We start from the raw sequence: 18,209 nt of genomic DNA, 5'->3' as shown, positions 1-18,209 counted from the left end.
GGTTACATACATTACGATCGTTAGAGCGAGAGTAATAATTCTAGCACTAGACCTCCTCTGTAACTGTAAACATCTAACCTGTAAAAAATGTTGAAGCGTCACCTATTGAGATTTTTACATACTGAAATTTGGCGCCATTCCGAAAGTGTGCGCAATTTTAAAGTGTGATATGTTAGCTATCTGTTTACTCAGCGTAGCATCCTCTTTCACATTAATTCAAAAAAATCAGACTAACGTTACTACGTACGTTACTATGACCCTCAATTTTTTTTTTTTTGTGAAAAAAACTGCATGTCCTTTCCTTAGAGGGAACATAATAAGAGGAAGCAGATCTCAGTAAGGCTGGGTCACCACTGGAAATGGAAGGAGAACAAACAAGCAGCTCTATATGGAGTCATTACTACATGTAGGGGCTCCCCCAGATTCCCTGGCCCTTTCCAAAGAGTGATGAACAAGTCTGAAGATGTCAGCAGAATCAGTCTGCTCATTGAGAATACCACTATGGTGATTGGTGAATGAATTTGGTGAGTAAAAGGTCTCCAGCCAGGGAGGTGGCTTTTGAAGTAAGGAAGAACTGTAGCTAGAGGTGAATGGCATACAGTAGCTGTGGGGAGATCGGACATTGTCAAATTTATATGTTTCTGTGCTATGGTCAAATTAATTACATGTTACAGAACTTCCTGCCTGATAAGCTGTTTTGAAACTCCAATGAGTCAATCTCCCAAAATGCACAACAGTCAGTTTAGACTTCATTCGAAGTACCACCAAAAGAAAGAGAGGTGCAAGCTCAGACAGTCAGTCCTCCAACCACATCTGCCTGCTCAAGTAGAGAACATTTACACAAGGGCTGTTCTCAACATTGGTTTCTATGACAAGCACCTGACTTACCTGCCCCTTCGGGAATGATAAGATTTAGGAAACCGGGGGCATTGTGGTGGAGAAAAGTCCTTAAAACAGGTACGTATAGGTCAGGCTGTCATTCGACCTCTTAGACATCAGAATAACTAGCCAGCGCATGTTACCAGCCACAAAGAGCTCTTTAATCATAGGGTCAAACAAGGATCTGGTAGGACAACTCTTGTCTCCCATAGTCCTCAATCATGAATTCATCATAGGGTGTGCACTCCATGCCGTGGCCAGTGTACCTGTTATTGATTCAAGAACAGAAGACCACATCAAAAAGAGTGGGAATATTATGGCGTCTGAAGAAAACAGAGAAAGTGTTACAATGTGGCTTGTTTTTGAGCCTCAGTGAACTTAGGTTGGAAGCAGCTAGGGCTTTCTGTTGTGCTAGAAACACATCTGGACAGAAAGAGAGACTCCAGGATATGATCCCTAAAGTAATTTCAACAAAAGTGCTGCAGGGGGTCGGAGAAAGAGTCCCAGTCTGTTTCGATAACACCACTGACACCCCAGTGCAACTATGGGGTGTGCAAAGAGTTCCCAGCATTGCATGCATTTGCAGTAAGCTAAGGCCCCTTAAGGAAGAGATCTCAGCAAATCCCTTTAGGAGATCTGGAGGATTTTAGAAAACAACATGCAGAACTAAGAACTGAGATCATCAGAGAATCTAAATGCTCATATCTCTCGCCCATAGTGGTGGTCCGGAAGTAAAATGGCTCCATTAGAATGTGTAGTGATTACCAGACACTAAATTGAAGAACCATTCTAGATTAGAACACAACTCCAAAAATGAAGGGGAAAGTGGTTCAGGGTGCTGGGTTTAGGGAGAGGATACCATCAGATCCCCATGCATCCAATAGACAGGATGAAGATCATGTTCATATGCCATTGGGTTTCCATAAATTAAATATTTAATAGAATGCCTCAAGGGCTTTCAGCAGTTGATGGAGCAAACTGTTCTGCCTTGTACACATGACCGGACTTTCCGGCAGACTAGGTCCGACGGTCTTCCCTACGGACTGTCTTCCCTACGGACTTTTGGCGGACTTCCGATGGACTTTCCGACCGAACGGACTTGGCCACACACAATCACACCAAAGTCTGACGGATTCGATCATGATGATGTACGACTAGACTAGAATAAGGAAGTTCATAGCCAGTAGCCAATAGCTGCCCTAGCGTCGGTTTTTGTCCGTCGGACTAGCATACACACCAACGGATTTCTCGGTCCGGCGGAGTTCCGGCCGAAAAATTTAAAACATGTTCTATTTCTAAAGTCCGCCGGATTTTTGGCAAGCAAAGGTCCGATGGAGCCCACACAAGATCGAATTGTCCGAAGGACTCGTTCCGTCGGACCTTTGCTGTCAAAAAGTCCAGTCGTGTGTACGCGGCATAACAGGTTTTTTTTCTAAGATTGCCCTGTATTTGGCTCGATCCATCTTCCCACCAACTCTGACCAGCTTCCTTGTCCCTGCTGAAGAAAAGTATCCCCACAACATGATGCTGCCACCACCATGATTGTGGGCTCAGGGAGATGCGCAGTCTTAGTTTTCAGCCACACATAGCATTTTGCTTTTAGGCCAAAAAGTTAAATTTTGGTCTCATCTGACCAGAGCACCTTCTTCCACATGTTTGTTGTGTCCTCCTCATGGCTTCTTACAAACTGCAAACAGAACTTCTTATGGCTTTCTTTCAACAATGGCTTTCTTCTTGCCACTCTTCCATAAAGGCCAGATTTGTGGAGTGCACGACTAATACTGGATGTGCAGTGTTAGTTTTCTGCCACATACAGCGTTTTGCTTTCAGGATCAAAAGTTCAATGTTGGTCTTATCTGTGCAGAGCACCTTCTTTCACATGTTTGCTGTGTCCCACACATGGCTTCTTGCAAACTGCAAATGTGACTTCTTGTGGCTTTCTTTCAACAATGGCTTTCTTCTTGCCACTTTCCATGAAAAACAGATTTGTGGAGTGCACAACTAAAAGTTGTCATGTGGACAGATTCTCCCACCTGATCTCTGTAGCTCCTCCAGAGTTACCATGGACCTCTTGGCTGCTTCTCTGATTAATGCTCTCCTTGCCATCCTGTCAGTTTAGGTGGACGGCCATGTCTTGGTAGGTCTGCAGTTGTGCCATACCCTTTCCATTTTCTGATGATGGATTGAACAGTGCTCCATGAGATGTTCAAAGCTTGAGATATTTTTTATAACCGAACCCTGCTTTAAACTTCTCCACAACTTTATCCCTGACCTGTCTCGTGCGTTCCTTGGCCTTCATGATGCTGTCTGTTCAATACGGTTCTCTAACAAACCACTGAGGGCTTCACAGAACAGCTGTATTTATACTGAGATTAAATTACACACAGATGGACTCTATTTATTAACTAGGTGACTTCTGAAGGCAATTGGTTGTACTAGATTTTAGTTAGGAGTATCAGAGTAAAGGGGGCTGAATGCAAATGCACGCCACACTTTTCAGATATTTATTTGGAAAAAAAGTTTGAAAATCATTTGGTAATTATGTGCCACTTCACTTCCATTTCATAATTATGTGCCACTTTGTGTTGGTCTATCACATAAAATCCCAATAAAATACATTTATGTTTTTGGTTGTAACATGACAAAATGTGAAAAATTTCAATGGGTATGGATACTTTTTCAAGGCACTGTATGTCCCAGATTCTCTTTATTTCCTGTTCTTAAGATGCATCAAGAAATAAAAGAAAATCTCCCTAAAGTGAGAGTACACTTGTCACTGGAACAAGTTTCCTCAATGGAAGCCTAACCCTCACCTCTTCCTCTCACTTTCTCACTTTCTGTCTCGATGACTATCGTCACCAGGACAAATAGATGAGCATAATGCCTCAACAGGGATGCAGGCAGCAATAAAAAAAACTTGACACGGAGCCTAACTGTTCCCTTCTCTCTCCAAAGCTGAAAATAGTTTGCCTTTAGATACACATTAATTTTAATATAATTAAATCATTTTTATATTTTCAAGGACATATAAGGGTCCTTTCACACGGGATGGATCCGTGATGATCCGCCCTGTGAACATCCTCTCGCTCTGTCGATCCCCGCTGAGCAAGAAGATGACACACTGTGCAGGGACTGACCTGTCAGAGCGCCACTCTCCCCTATGGGGGATTGGATGAGGATGGACCGCAGAGTCCGTCGTCACCCGATCCAATCCACAGACAGAGGGAAAAGTAGGTTCTTCCTCCGTCACACTTTTTCGGATCAGAGCGGGTCGGATGTCAGCAGACGTCAGAGGTCTATGGAGAATCCGTTCAGGTCCACCTACAAAACTGACAGGCGGACCTGAACAGATCGTTTGTGTGAAAGAGGCCTAAGGCTTTTATTTTGTGTATTAAAAGCTTTGCTTTTTATTAAAGGCTGACAATTGCATGGGTATGTGAAATAAAAATATATATCTGCGGCGCAGGGGCTTTTTTGTGAATGAAAACTTTAATCTGCGTGTGATCACTATGTTATACTTGACAAAGTGGTCACATGATTAGGAACCACTCTGATCATTCAGATGAGCGCTGACTCGCTGAGACCAATCTTCTGTGCAGATCTGCTTTTTGCTGCTATCAGGGCTGGGCTCAGCCCTTCCTTTTCAAAGCAACCACTCAGCTGTCGGCTAATTGCCAGCTCCTATCTCTCCACAGTGACTCACCTGTTGATGATATCCTGCTCGTCAGTCCTGCCTACTTAAGCCGTCCAGTCCAGATGTTCTCTGCCTTCGCCTTGGTTTTAGAACATATTAAGTATATGTGGATATGGATGTTATAGTGGTCGTACCATGCCAAGTGTGATATGTTTTGATACTGACAAAAATCAATAAAGAAACAGAAATAAAAAAAATAAAAAAAAAATAAGGTGAGTATTTCATGATGTGCTACTCTGCAATGGGGAACTTTTTATTTTTAACTTTTTTACTGTATCAGTTTACAACCGCTTTAAAGCATTTCTTAACTCCCAAAATTATTATAATGCAGCTTACCAACCTTTACATAAAGTGATTGAATTCGTTTTCATTTTCTAGGCTTTTTTTCTTTACTTTCACTTTGTAATTTTGTGAATAACATACTTCCTGTCCTTGGGTGGCTACCTACCCTCACTACTTGATTGTATCTAAGGCATACCTCCCAGACGGGAATGAAGGACACCTTTTAGCAAAAGTATGTAGACATAGTACACACCCCGTGCCATGCCCTCTTAAAAAAGAAATATACCAAAAAAAAAATATTAGTTACACTCACAGGTTTTTTCTTTTACCACTACTATTCATTTATACTGGCTGTTGAAATTTACAAAGGCAGCCATTTAGAAATTAGATGAAAGGTTTAGCGCAGGGAAACACTTTTCAAAAGATCAGACCAAAATGAGGGACAAATGAGGAGGAAAGAGGGACAGAGAGACTTTATTCCAAATCAGGGACAGTCCCTCGAAAATCAGGGATAGTTGGGAACTATGAAGGGGGGGGGGGGGTTGAGTACCCTAAGCCAGCGCAAATGGTGATAAGTGTAAACAAATAATATTGGTGAGAGTAGCTGATTATAAATAAAACATATGTGAGAAATAATTAATTGGTGAATTAATTTGAACCGTGCTCTCTCTTAAAGCAAAAAAACTTAAATGTACTAAAAAGTGCAAGTGCATAAAAAGTACATAACAAACAATGTCAGCAAACAATTTCATATAATCCAAAATAAGACGCCCATAAATAACAAAATCTAGTGAATGCACAAAATAAATTCAATTAATTTCTGTGCATGTGAATCTGCTTAATTCTGGTGAACAATAAGGAGTGATTGTAGGTCTTCCACCACCATCACCTGACACATATCCTACTCACCAGAACTCCATGACACCCATTACAGGTAGTCAAAAGTGCTGAAAAGATTATGCCAATAGAGGGATTCTCCCAAACTTAACACCGACCTCAAAGGAAGAAGAGAGCTCCCTTAGTGAAGTATATCACAATTTTTTTCAAAAATGGAAAAATAAAAACAAATATCCATCACATCTAAACATCCATGTGTGAAAGAACGCTGTTTGTGCTCCAGCTGTGTTACAATGGGCGGAAGCAGGGCAGGACTCAGGGTGGTGGGGGCCCCTGGGCTTGAGTCACTTTCGGGCCCTACCTTCTATACATTACCGTATTTATCGGCATATAATACGCGCCGGCGTATAACATGCACCCCAAGTTTAGGAGGGAATTTTAAGGAAAAAAACTTTTAGGAGGGAAGTTTAAGGAAAAAATTACATTTAAATGCCCATCAATGCCGCCTTATCAGTGTCCATCTGCAGCCTTGCTCATCCATCTGCAGCCTTGTCCAGTGTCATTGCAGCCTTGTCAGTGTCATTTGCAGCCTTGTCAGTGTCATTTGCAGCCTTGCCCCAGTGTCATTTGCAGCCTTGTCATGTTTCAGCCTTGTCATTGCAGTCTTGAAGTTTAAAAATGGCGCCGCCAAGATACAGAATCCTGTGTCCTCGGGTCCTCGGGTCCTCTCACAGTCCCAAGTGGAGCCTAGAGTAACCGAGTGTACTCGGCTCACAGTCATGCCCAGTCCCTGGGCGAGACTGGGCGTGACTGTGAGCCAAGTCGAGTACACTCGGCTATGTATCTCGGCGGGGCCCCTATTGGGCGGGGCCCATGGGCTTGAGCCCAGTCAAGCCCAATGGTAAGTCCGGCCCTGGGCGGAAGTGAGGTATCGCGCTCATGGCACTCTACGCGTCATCAGGGGTCATGTGATCTGATACATCCCGTCCTAATTTATACAAATCCACCATTGAAGGATATCCAATCCAAATCAATCCTTGCTTAATAATTAATCTAAACTTGAATTTTAATCCACAATGGTATAAGACAATAATGAAAAATATAAAAAACATTAAATTAATGGATTTGTTACAAAATCCTATTATTGAAATGGTTGGGTGGGGTTCCAAGACCAATTATCAGTGGCATAAATTCATTTTTTTCTAGGATAGGCGAATATTTTGACTATTTTCTGCAGCCTATTGATCAAACCTACCCTTCCTATCTGAGAGACAGTAAGCATTTAATGAATCTGTTAAAAGATGTTCCTATACTTGTCACAATTGACATTGTGTCGCTTTATACCAATCTTATACAACAGGATGTTTTATCAACAACAAAAAGAGCTTTAGACGTGAAGTCTGACCTTAAGAAAGAACAGAAGCGGTTCTTGATAGAGGCCTTAGAGCTAGCTATGTCTATCAATTACTTTTGGCATAAGGGATCATGCTTTAAACAGGTCAAAGGAGTGGCCATGGGAGCCAAATACGCTCTGAGTGCAGCAAACATACTAATGAGTCAATAGTTGGAGCAGAGCATTTTTGGTTTTCCTATACCAGAAATGTCGCTATACAAAAGATACATTGACGACATTGTTATTTAATGGGATGGTACAGTAGATGCCCTGAAAACATTCTTGATGGATATTAATAAAAACTGTTATGGATTAAAATTCCCAGGGAGTTGGGATCTGTCACAACTCAGTTTCTTTGATTTCGTTTTGGTGAAAAATAATGGGCATGTCCAAACTAAGACTCATTTTAAGGGAACAGATAAAAACAGCTACATCCCTACGGCTAACTGCCATCATCCAAGATGGTTGGGTGGGGTTCCAAAAGGCCAATTAATGAGGATCAGGCATAATTGCGATAACAAGTCTAATTATTTACATGAGTCTGAAATTGTGGTTAATAAATTCAAAGAAAGGGGGTACCGTGACCTAGATCTTAGACCCATTCAACAACGGATTATAGATATGGACAGAGGACAATTATTGTAGGACAAGCCAAAAAAGAAGCCAGAACAAGACTTTTTTGCATTTTTGACTAATTTAATTTGAGATTATAAAACTTTGGAGCAGATAGTTATAAAACATTGGCCACTACTTTTGAGGGATAAAACATTATTAAAAGTGTTACCCAATTGCCCAAGGTTCATCTATCGATGGGCTCTTAATTTAAGGAATAAATTATGCCCCAATGTGTTAGACCCCCCAAGAAAAAAGGCACCTTTTTGGATGTAACAGGGTTTTGTTACTGTAAAAAATGTAAAGCATGCAAATTGATGAGAAAGGATGCCAGAAAAGTAACACAAGTTGTATCATTTAGCACAGGAAATTAGTTCAAAATTGATAAATTTATCACACGCAAATCGACCCACGTAACCTACCTCATTATTTGCCCATGCAGGCTACAATATGTGGGACACACTAAAAGGAATCTAAGTACCCGCATTAACGAACATCTAAATAATACCAAAAATGGGTTTCCAAAACAGCCTTTTTAATCACTTTAGGAGACATCATAATAAGGATAATAAGAATCCCAGTTTAGCAAAATTTTTTGGGATTGACAAAATAGACCCAGATTGGAGAGAAGGTAATATGATCCAGAAAATATCAAACAACGGACAAATTAAATACACTCACTCGTGTGGGAATAAACGTAGATATAGACTTAAATTGTTATTTATCTATCTTGATTTGGATATCCTTCAATGGTGGATTTGTATAAATTAGGAAGGGATGCACCCGATCATATTACATAGTTACATAGTAGGTGAGGTTGAAAAAAGACACAAGTCCATTAAGTCCAACCTGTGTGTGATTATATGTCAGTATTACATTGTATATCCCTATATGTTGTGGTCGTTCAGGTGCTTATCTAATAGTTTCTTGAAACTATCAATGCCCCCCCCCCCCCGCTGAGACCACCGCCTCCTTGCTGCTCTTACAGTAAAGAACCCTCTACGTAGTTTAAGGACCACTGATGACGTCAGAGCGTGCTGATGAAATGCGTAGGGTGCCTTGAGTGTGATACGTGGTGGAAGACCTACAGTCACTCCTTATTGTTCACCAGAATTAAGAAGATTCACATGCATAGAATTAAATTTATTTTGGGCATTCGCTAGATTTTGTTATTTATGGGCATTTTATTTTGGATTATATAAAATTATTTGCTGACATTGCTTGTTATGCACTTTTTACACACTTGCACTTTATAGTACATTAAAAAATTTTTTTCATTAAGAGAGAGTTTGGTTCAAATTAATTGATCAATTAATTTTTTTTCTCACAGTTGGGAGCTATGTCTAAGTAACCACGGCTATTACCCAGGTTAGCCTCCCAACATATCTGTCTATTTTCAGCCCCAATAAATGGGGGGATTGTGAGATTAAGGCTAAGTTTGCACCTAGCGTATTGTGAATATGCATTAGTATGTGGCTTTTTGATGTGTGTTTGCACATTTATTGCAGAATTTTAATGGGCTGCCCTATGCACGATAAACGCCAAAGAAGCTGCTGTATGTTTTCAGGTGTTAAGCTTCACACATTCTTTATCTGCCTGTTTTCATGTGGAAATGCACTGCTGCATCTGCTTGCTGCACTTGAGGTACCATTAACTAAAAATGGCACTGCAAGTACAATGCACATTTTTGAGCATTCTGTGAACACATGTGCAAGCATATGCTTTTGCGTATGTACACGGAACACTCAGATGTGAATGGAGCCTAATAGTTTGTTTTTGCTTCCAGTTTATCTCACATGACATTAGAAAGACACATTTCTGGCAAAATCAACAGGTATTTTCTGTACTTGATAAAAAAATGTTCTTAAGCCTGAAAAATGAAAACTAGCTCAGCCATCACATCCAATAGGGTGGTAAGCTGCAATAAATCACTTTTTTTCTTGGGTTTAGTTATCTGTATAGTGCTGTAAAAAGCATTAACAGAGGCGAGGAAGGGATCGGAAGAGTTCTTATTTGGAAATTCAGTCCGGTATGTAATTTGAGCTTGGTTTTTAAGCTCAAGGGTTTATGGTTAGGCTAGTATTCATGTCAAAAGTAACCTAGGGCCAGAAGGCTGGCTGGAAATCCAAAATATGAAATAAACATTTGTTCTATTTTTATCTGACCACCAAAAAAAATTTCAGTTGATTGTTTAAAAAACCAGGCCTGGATTCTTGCACAAAATATAACTAGATACGAATATTTATAGTTAAAGGAGTTGTAAACGTACCTGCTCTGTGCCAATGGCTCCCGCTGCTATCAATCTTTCCAATGAGGAGAGAGACAGCGGCTGGAGCCACTGAGATTGTGCACATTGTTGGATCGGATCAGGCTCAGGTAAGAAAAGGGGTGGGGTCTGGGGGGAGCTACAGCACAGAAAGTTTTTCACCTTAATGCATAGAAAGCATTAGGGTGAAAAACCTTGAGGCTTTGCAACCACTTTAAAGTTAATCCAGGGAATATCTGATTGGCTCTTGGGGAATCAGAAAGGAATTTTGTTCCCACACTAAAGCAAATTGTATCATGCTTTATTGTTTTTTTTGCCTTCCTCTGGATCAACTGTGGCTATAGGTTCATTTACATGGAGGTTTTGGATTTGGGCGTGTTTGTTTGTTTTTTTGGATTGAACTGGGTGGACTTTTTTCAGATTAACCATGAACTATAGTCAAATCTGTTATGTACTGGTACCCTAGGGTTAGGTGTACCAATATAACCACTAATATTGTGTCATCCATCCCTACTTTGATCATTTTGACCACTTTAGTGTCTATTTCTCTTTCTTTGCCTGCTGCCACATGTAGCACCCTGATGTTTAGGCAGGGTTGCTATCAAATTTAGTTGCCAGGCAATAATTGTCTTGGCCAATTGTTAGGAGATCAATTGATTTCTCTCTAAATCTGGACTTGTTGCACCCTTTATCTTCTGTCACGAGGTGGCACTATGCTGGTGACATTAGATAAGACAAGGACTTTGCAAGCTCAGACATGAATGGATGGGGTGTCTCAGCCAATGGGCAGGATGTACTTTGGTCCCTTGGCCTGCTGGGAGAGCCTATACATTTGGGTGGAGTCATGTGATCGTGGTTCTGTGCCACCTGGACGGCTGCCTGAGTGGACGTGTGTTGTAATGCCACGGGCTGCTAGGCCCGGAAGTCACCGTCCCTGCTGGGAACTGCATTGAGAGTCCACCCGCTATCACCCGGCTTGTGAGAGAAGCTGCTCCAGAATCCAGTTACCCCTTGAGTTGGGGGTCGGGCCCACCTACTCTCCTTGATGGTGGAACCACCGGGGGAAAAGACGACAGAGTCGGGTAAGCCTGCAAAAGTTGAAGTTAGTGTCCCAGTGGGGGAGGTGATACCTGTAGCCATTAAGGGAGACAATGCGGTTGTGCCAAATAAAGCCAGATCCACGAGCAAGAATGTTCCACTGTTTCCAATTCGGATATTCCATCCAATGGGGTCTCTGAACTACTTTGGGACACTTTGTCGTGGACTGATAGCAATAAGGAGCAATTGTGCTATTTAGAGGAGGATGAAACTCCCTCTGTGTCCATAGCTAGTGTCAAAGTTGAATTGTGTGCCAGTGCAGCTCCCTTCTTATGCATTATTAAGTCCTTTGAGGAGGACTGTTGGGCAAAATGGGTTCCTAAAGTTGCATTGAACAAACCAATCCCGTTGATTAAGTCTGACTGCAAGCCAGATATTTTTTCCTTCTTTGGTTGATTTCATCATTGTTTGTTTCTGATATAATTTATTATTGATAGGCACCGTAATAATCCCTTCCTCCCAGCACCACACTTTTTCAATTTGCAAGCCAGATATTGTTGCCGGATACCCAGTTCAATGTGCACCAGATGCACAGGTCCTACGTGGGTATGGAGATCCTAAGACACTGCCCAGGTTGTCCAGGACACAGCGCATAATTATTAAGAAAGTGGCTAAGGAGTATGGATATCTGTATCCCCATATACCAGCCCCTCTAGAGGAAGAGATCCAGGACAAAGAAACACAATGGGTAGATGAAGCTGTGCAGAGTTTCCATCGGATCCCTTTGCGGGCTGGATTTCCAATAGTTGTCGCCCCAAGATAGCTGAGAGGTATACATCAGTATTGCAAACCTAGAGCTATGGTCGCAAAATTGACTCAGACAGTGTGGTTATCCGCAGGCCAAACAAGAAGGACATTCAACATTACATTACTACGGTAAATGCCAAATCACAGATACTAATGGTAATTACTATCGAATTGTGTTTTCCCTGACACCATATGGATTACAAATGTGTGCTTGTGGAGTTAAGACACATCGCTGAAAACCATTCTTCCTTGTGTACAGAAAGTGTTGTTAGTGGGGGCATTCCTGTTGGCTGTATTGCTGGGACTGAGTTGAACTGTGTGCTGCCGGCAGATACAGGGAGTGCCCACTTGAGCCATGCTGACTGGTGCTCTGGAATTGCCAGTATACCTCCCTTGAAAAGTAGCATGTTGATCTGACATTTAGTGTTTGTTTCTTAAACCAATGAGGAAATTCGTTCTCAGTCCACCAGCTGTTGTGTGGACAGACTGAGATTACCTAATTTTCACCGAGACAGGTGCTCTCACTCTCACACAGTGTTCTGACACCATTCCTCTCCAATCACCATTAATGGTACTTGTAAGCTTAGCCATACCAACCTATGAGTCTATAGAAAATGCTGCAGAGTTCTATAGAGAGCTTGTCCTAAAAGTACGTAGTCAGAATGTGTTTGGATGATTTTTTAGCTGATGAGTAGCCCAGGTTTGTTATATCCCATGTTACCAGTACAGTACAGTATAAGGCAGTAACTTAGCAAGTTATAATTGGAGTAGCGAACAATACTTTTTAATGACACCATTATGGTTACAAGTGGTTTCAAGAGTATTCAAGCAATTGCAAACCCCCTGCTAAGTAGTCAGATGTTTACATGAGATTGTAGGATCAACAAAGCAAGGTGCAGAGCAGGCACCCTGGAATTTCACATCCCAGAAGAGGATAAACTTGTAATAAATAATGGCATAGCTGAAAATGTGGTTCTATTATGTTCTGGCTGTACTAACTGATGCACTATTTAGCAATCCTGCCCTGCTGAGTTGCCTCCTACAAGTCAAGGGTTAATTTTTCTGGTCAGGTTTTCTTTGGCTTTTTGGTAGTATCTCCCTCTGCTGGGGGAAACTAGATATAAGGAGGGAGCCATCTTGAGAATGTGTGGGAAGAGAACGAGAGATTTTTTTTGTGCTCACACCCGCATCCCCCCCCCCCCCCCCGGGTGGGAACATGGTTCCAGGATATGGACTAATGGATTTGAGCTAGGATTTTAGAGATATTTTCTACAATTTAAAAGGTATAACTACCTCCATGGACAGGGGCACCAGGAGACACTAAGCTAGCACTTTGTAAGAGGAATGGAATGGACGTAAAGAGTTGACTGTAACATTCTTTATTATTTGAATAACTTCCAGTGAAGGTGACTTTGTTGTTAGCATAATTTGGCCTGGTTGGAAGTTACTTGAAGACACACACAAAGGGGTGCATGCAAGGAGTATCACACTAATGGTTCACACCAGTGGACAAGAAAGTAGTAGAAGAGAGGCAGTACCAGTGTCTGATTAAGGGTCAAGCTAACCAGAGAAGGCTATATTGCCAATGCCGGTGATTACAGCACTGGAGTCTGTGTGCATATAGCAGCCAGCCAGTTAAGGTGACTTGGCATAGGTAACAGAAGGCCCTGGTAGTGAAGGAGCTTGTGTGCTTAGGCTCCTTCCTTAGTGATCCACACCCCAGTCTTGGGTCCAGATTGCATTATGGGCCATCCTAGCCTGTGTTTCACTAAGGATAGAGTGAGGCCTCATTGGAAGTAAGCACAGGTTCTGAATGGAGTTGAGCTTCCTGTGATTAAAGTTTCATCACAAGTAGAGTCAAGAGTTAAACATATGGATCAGTGTCACTGGGATGAGGTGACAGGTAACTGGGATGGTGGAGTCTGGTACACATCACTGATAGCACTGGCACAGAAATGCTGCACAGAAGAGATAGACGTGTAAAGAAGAATATTATTCATAGTGTATAGTGTATAAAACTAAAGAATTGTACCCTGGAATCTAAAGAGTTAAACTACTGCCTGTGTGGAGAAGTGCTGCTCATCACTGAGAGCGCCACCTTAACACTATGGGGGTGATTTACTAAAGGCAAATCCACTTTGCACTGCAAGTGCACTTGTAAGTGTACTGAAAGTGAAATGCAAATGATTGGATGATAAAATCAGCAGAGCTTCCACTCATTTCAGATCTACCCCTTAGATTTAGAGAGACTACACTTTTAAGTGCACTTCCAAGTGCACTTGCAGTGCAAAGTGGATTTGCCTTTTGTGAATAACCCCCTATGCAGGGGCGTAACTACAGGGGGTGCAGCAGTTGCGACCGCAACTGGGCCCTGTGCTGCAGAGGGCCCATGCAGCCCCCTCTACATATGGCCGGCAGCAGCATAGGCAGCTAGGGGTACCAGTGCACCATGCACACGGGTGGCTGGAGGTGGAGGGTGACTAGCAGAGCTCCATGCTCGACTATCGCACTGGCTGCTCTTTAGTTGTGCATTCCCTGCATGACCTGTGTCCTCGGCCGGCTCCTCAGAGTACCCCTCTCCTGCTCCATGCATTGCCGCACTGTCTGATGTCTGTTCTCCCCAGCCAGAGTCCCGTCCCCCCGAGTCCGGCCCACATTGCACTGCATACTTCTCCCGAGTAAACAAACTTTAAGCACACAGATGCAGTGCAGCCCTATGAGAGCCAGCTCCCGGAGGACACTGCAGGCTTGTCTGCCAGGCCCCCTCCTCCCATGTCATACACAGATGATGAAAGGTCTTTCTGGAAGATATGCTGATCACCTGTCCAGCACACTGGATGGAGCCCAGGCCAACATTGATGAGTGCGTGGCCTGCAGCTTGGTCATGGTGAGTGAGAGCACCCCATCCCCCACACACCATTACATACCCCCTCCATCTCCCCCTGGGGACAGGGGCCCCTTCTCACGTGGGGACAGGGACCCCCATCTCCCCTGGGGACATGGACCCCTTCTCATCTGGGGGCAGTAACTTCATCTGCCCTGGAGAAAAGGACCTCATCTCTTCTGGGGACGGGGAACCCATCCTGCCTAGGGACAGTCCCCCAATGGGGCACCTAAAAATTAAAAAAAAAAATAATAAAAAAACTACTGATGCCAGTGGTGGAACTACAGGGCTCACAAAGGTCATACCTGTGACCACGCCCTGGAGTTCCACCGCCGGACTCGGAGGGAAGGGCCCTGGCTGGGATTCAGGGGGGCCCTTCATGGTTTCTTGCATCGGGGCCCTGAAGGTTCTAGTTACGCCACTGCGCCCTATGTCTGTGTTTCAGCATATGCCTTTGTCAACTTCTTGAGGCATGAGCAATCACTCTTCCTGCTGCCATCTGGGCACCATACACAAACACACACACTACAACTTTACAACTTTTTAAATACTTTTAAGGCACGTCAAGAAATTATGCTTCCATGACTTACTAACAGAAAGGTGTGCTCTTTTATTTTGTACTTGCAGCATGAAAATGTTGACATATTTGTGCAGCTTGTCAATTGCGTTTGGGTTGATGGTATTGTTTTTTTTTTTTTCACTTTTAGCAGGCACAAGCCAACATGGACTGGCACTTTTCACAGGCCCAAAGACCAGGAACCAGTGGGTTAGTAGACATTTTTTTAACTGTTCTGTAACTGTGTTTACATGATAATGTTATTATATGTATATGCATCTGCCTCATTTGGTCACATTCTTTAACAAAAATTTCAGACCTTATTTAAAGGAGAAGTGTGAAAATTAAAAAACAAACATACATACTCTCTCCTATGGCTGCAGCATTGCTGTGGTGCTGCAGCTGTCCCCCTGTCAGCTCTTAGCCTGAGAACTGAGCAATCACATGACCATTGAGCACTCAGTTTTCAGTCTGCTCTGAGCAGAGAGTGGTGACTGTCAGTCACCGCTCTCTTCCCTGCACCTGCAGGGAGAAGCTGGTTCAGGCTCTCAGCAGTGCACTGAGAGGCTGAGCCAGATGCCATTCAGGCATTTGGGTGGATCACAACATTATTACTGGTAGACTTTCATAACCTGGAGTGGGTCTGTGACTTTGGCCAGTTGTCAGACAAACCTGGGTCACAGGAGTGCAAAAGTAAGCTTTGGTTCTACTTCTCTTTTAAGAGAAAAATGTAGAGCTTTCGAAATCACTAAATACTAGAAACTTACACCTTTTACCTTGCAATGAGAAAGCATATAATGTTCAGTTCACTACTCACCACAATCATTTCAAGGCACTGCATCATAGGATGTTTTTTTTCCTAAGTCAAACTCACTCAACAATTCAACATGTGTTCAGTGTCCCCCGCTCTGCACATGCTCCATGCCTCTTTATTTTCGGCACTGTGCCTAAAATCAGAGCCACTAGAGGTCGATCTGCTAACAGCTTTGAGGTGTACTGTTGCTGAAGAGGAAAGAAAGCAACAGGAAAGACACAAACTGTACTGAGGGAACATAGATTAGGGAGGGAGAAAAGAAAAGCAGGTGTTAGGACAAACTCTTCTGCCAGGGAGACACAAAATAGTTAAAATTACAAGGATACGGATAAGGATCTTATCTGATATTCTCTCCTTTCTCCCTATTTGGCATCCCTGAACTTCAGCAATGTAAGTAAAAAGCAGGCACCTTTTTTTGGAACTGCACTGCAACCGCATCATATGGTAATTTTGTACCATGCAATCCGATGCGGACAAACCACGCTGTGTTTGCAATCCTTTTGAGGTGTCGTTAAGTTTGTATTGACACCCGCAGCAGACTAGGGGGAGGATAGGGAGAGGGAATAAGGGGTGGAGAGCTGATGTTTGAGGGCTCAAGTTAGGTGTTTCTATTAAAGTCTATGGGGCCAAAAATGCTTGTAATCTGACAAAAAGAAGCTCAAGTATTTTTTTTGAGTGACAGGCATTTTGCTTCAGACGACAGAATACTTATATGTGAAAAGGGGCCATTGAAATTTATAGACTTTGACTTATTGAGCATTTTAGAGTTACAAGCTTCAAGCAGAAAATCGCTTAAGTCTGAACTGGGCCTTATAGTGTGAACTGGGGCTTACATTGCTGAAGTTCAGGGATGCCAAATAGGGAGAAAGGAGAGAATATCAGATAAGATCCTTATCCGTATCCTTGTAATTTTAACTATTTTGTGTCTCCCTGGCAGAAGAGTTTGTCCTAACACCTGCTTTTCTTTTCTCCCTCCCTAATCTATGTTCCCTCAGTACAGTTTGTGTCTTTCCTGTTGCTTTCTTTCCTCTTCAGCAACAGTACACCTCAAAGCTGTTAGCAGATCGACCTCTAGTGGCTCTGATTTTAGGCACAGTGCCGAAAATAAAGAGGCATGGAGCATGTGCAGAGCGGGGGACACTGAACACATGTTGAATTGTTGAGTGAGTTTGACTTAGGAAAAAAAACATCCTATGATGCAGTGCCTTGAAATGATTGTGGTGAGTAGTGAACTGAACATTATATGCTTTCTCATTGCAAGGTAAAAGGTGTAAGTTTCATTGTCTTCAAGAGGGTTTTGGATTCACACACAAGTCTATGGAAATGCAAAACCTGCTTGAAGCAAGTCAAATATATCAAATGCAAGACAAAAGGAGATCACATTTACCTGTCAACTGATTTTGAATGACCTCGAAAGCATCTCAAACTGATGTTGTCAGAGTGATGTCATCAACAAGAGTCCAAAGCTTGTCAACACTGGCTATTATCTAACTTTGTGACTGAGCTCTGCCAACTTCCATTTCACTATTCTATCTGAGCATCCATTGTGGATATCTCACTGGGGGAGTGATATGACTGTTGTCAATTTATAATAATAAATGGTTCACTTTTTTAATTGAAAAACAGAACAGTATTAAAGTATTAATATGAGAAATATGACTGTTGTGAATGCTTACCTGCATCTCAAAATGATAATTGCCTGGGTGTTTTTGTCAACAATACTTCGGAGACAAATGTCTGAAACAAGAAGAAAACAAATTAGAGTCTAGGAAATGTCAGAAATTATTATCACTATACTTTGTCAAGGGTGGGAGATTTAAAAAAGCACTGAATCCAAAGCATCAAAATGTCATCTGAGGCAGGCCATAGACGGTGAAAAGCATTATTCCCCCCATCAGCACAGTCAGTGTTGACATGGGAATCCCTCCTGCCAAGCAATGGTATTCTCCCGGGGGGGGGAGGGGGCAGGCAGGGAGGGAGAATACAGTTATTCGGCTATGGCAGCCACTAGTGATGATAGCAGTCAGTCTGCCCATGCACAGTTCGAATCTTGGCCAGTTCCCGCTGAACCGGCCGAGATTCAAACCGCTTATGGCCAACCTAAATAACTAGCATTTTTTTATAGAGAGGTTATCAATGGAAGTCTC

General features: G+C 42.6%; 1 protein-coding gene across 2 annotated transcripts in view; it reads left to right on the top strand.

Moving 5' to 3' along the window:
* LOC143964447 (protocadherin gamma-C5-like) overlaps nt 1–18,209 on the top strand; it is a 140,538-nt gene that overhangs the window by 105,167 nt on the left and 17,162 nt on the right. For both annotated transcript variants that reach the window (XM_077474171.1, XM_077474172.1), the window contains exon 2: nt 15,400–15,458. In XM_077474171.1, the coding sequence (XP_077330297.1) occupies nt 15,400–15,458 (59 nt within the window). The remainder of the gene's footprint in view (nt 1–15,399; nt 15,459–18,209) is intronic.

This window comes from Lithobates pipiens, unplaced genomic scaffold (genome assembly GCF_037356315.1).
Source record: "Lithobates pipiens isolate NorthernLeopardFrog02 unplaced genomic scaffold, aLitPip1_a1.2 Scaffold_8, whole genome shotgun sequence".
In the NCBI taxonomy this organism is placed as follows: domain Eukaryota; kingdom Metazoa; phylum Chordata; class Amphibia; order Anura; family Ranidae; genus Lithobates; species Lithobates pipiens.
Note: the sequence above shows the minus strand (reverse complement) of the source record. Positions and strands in the feature narration are given on the sequence as shown.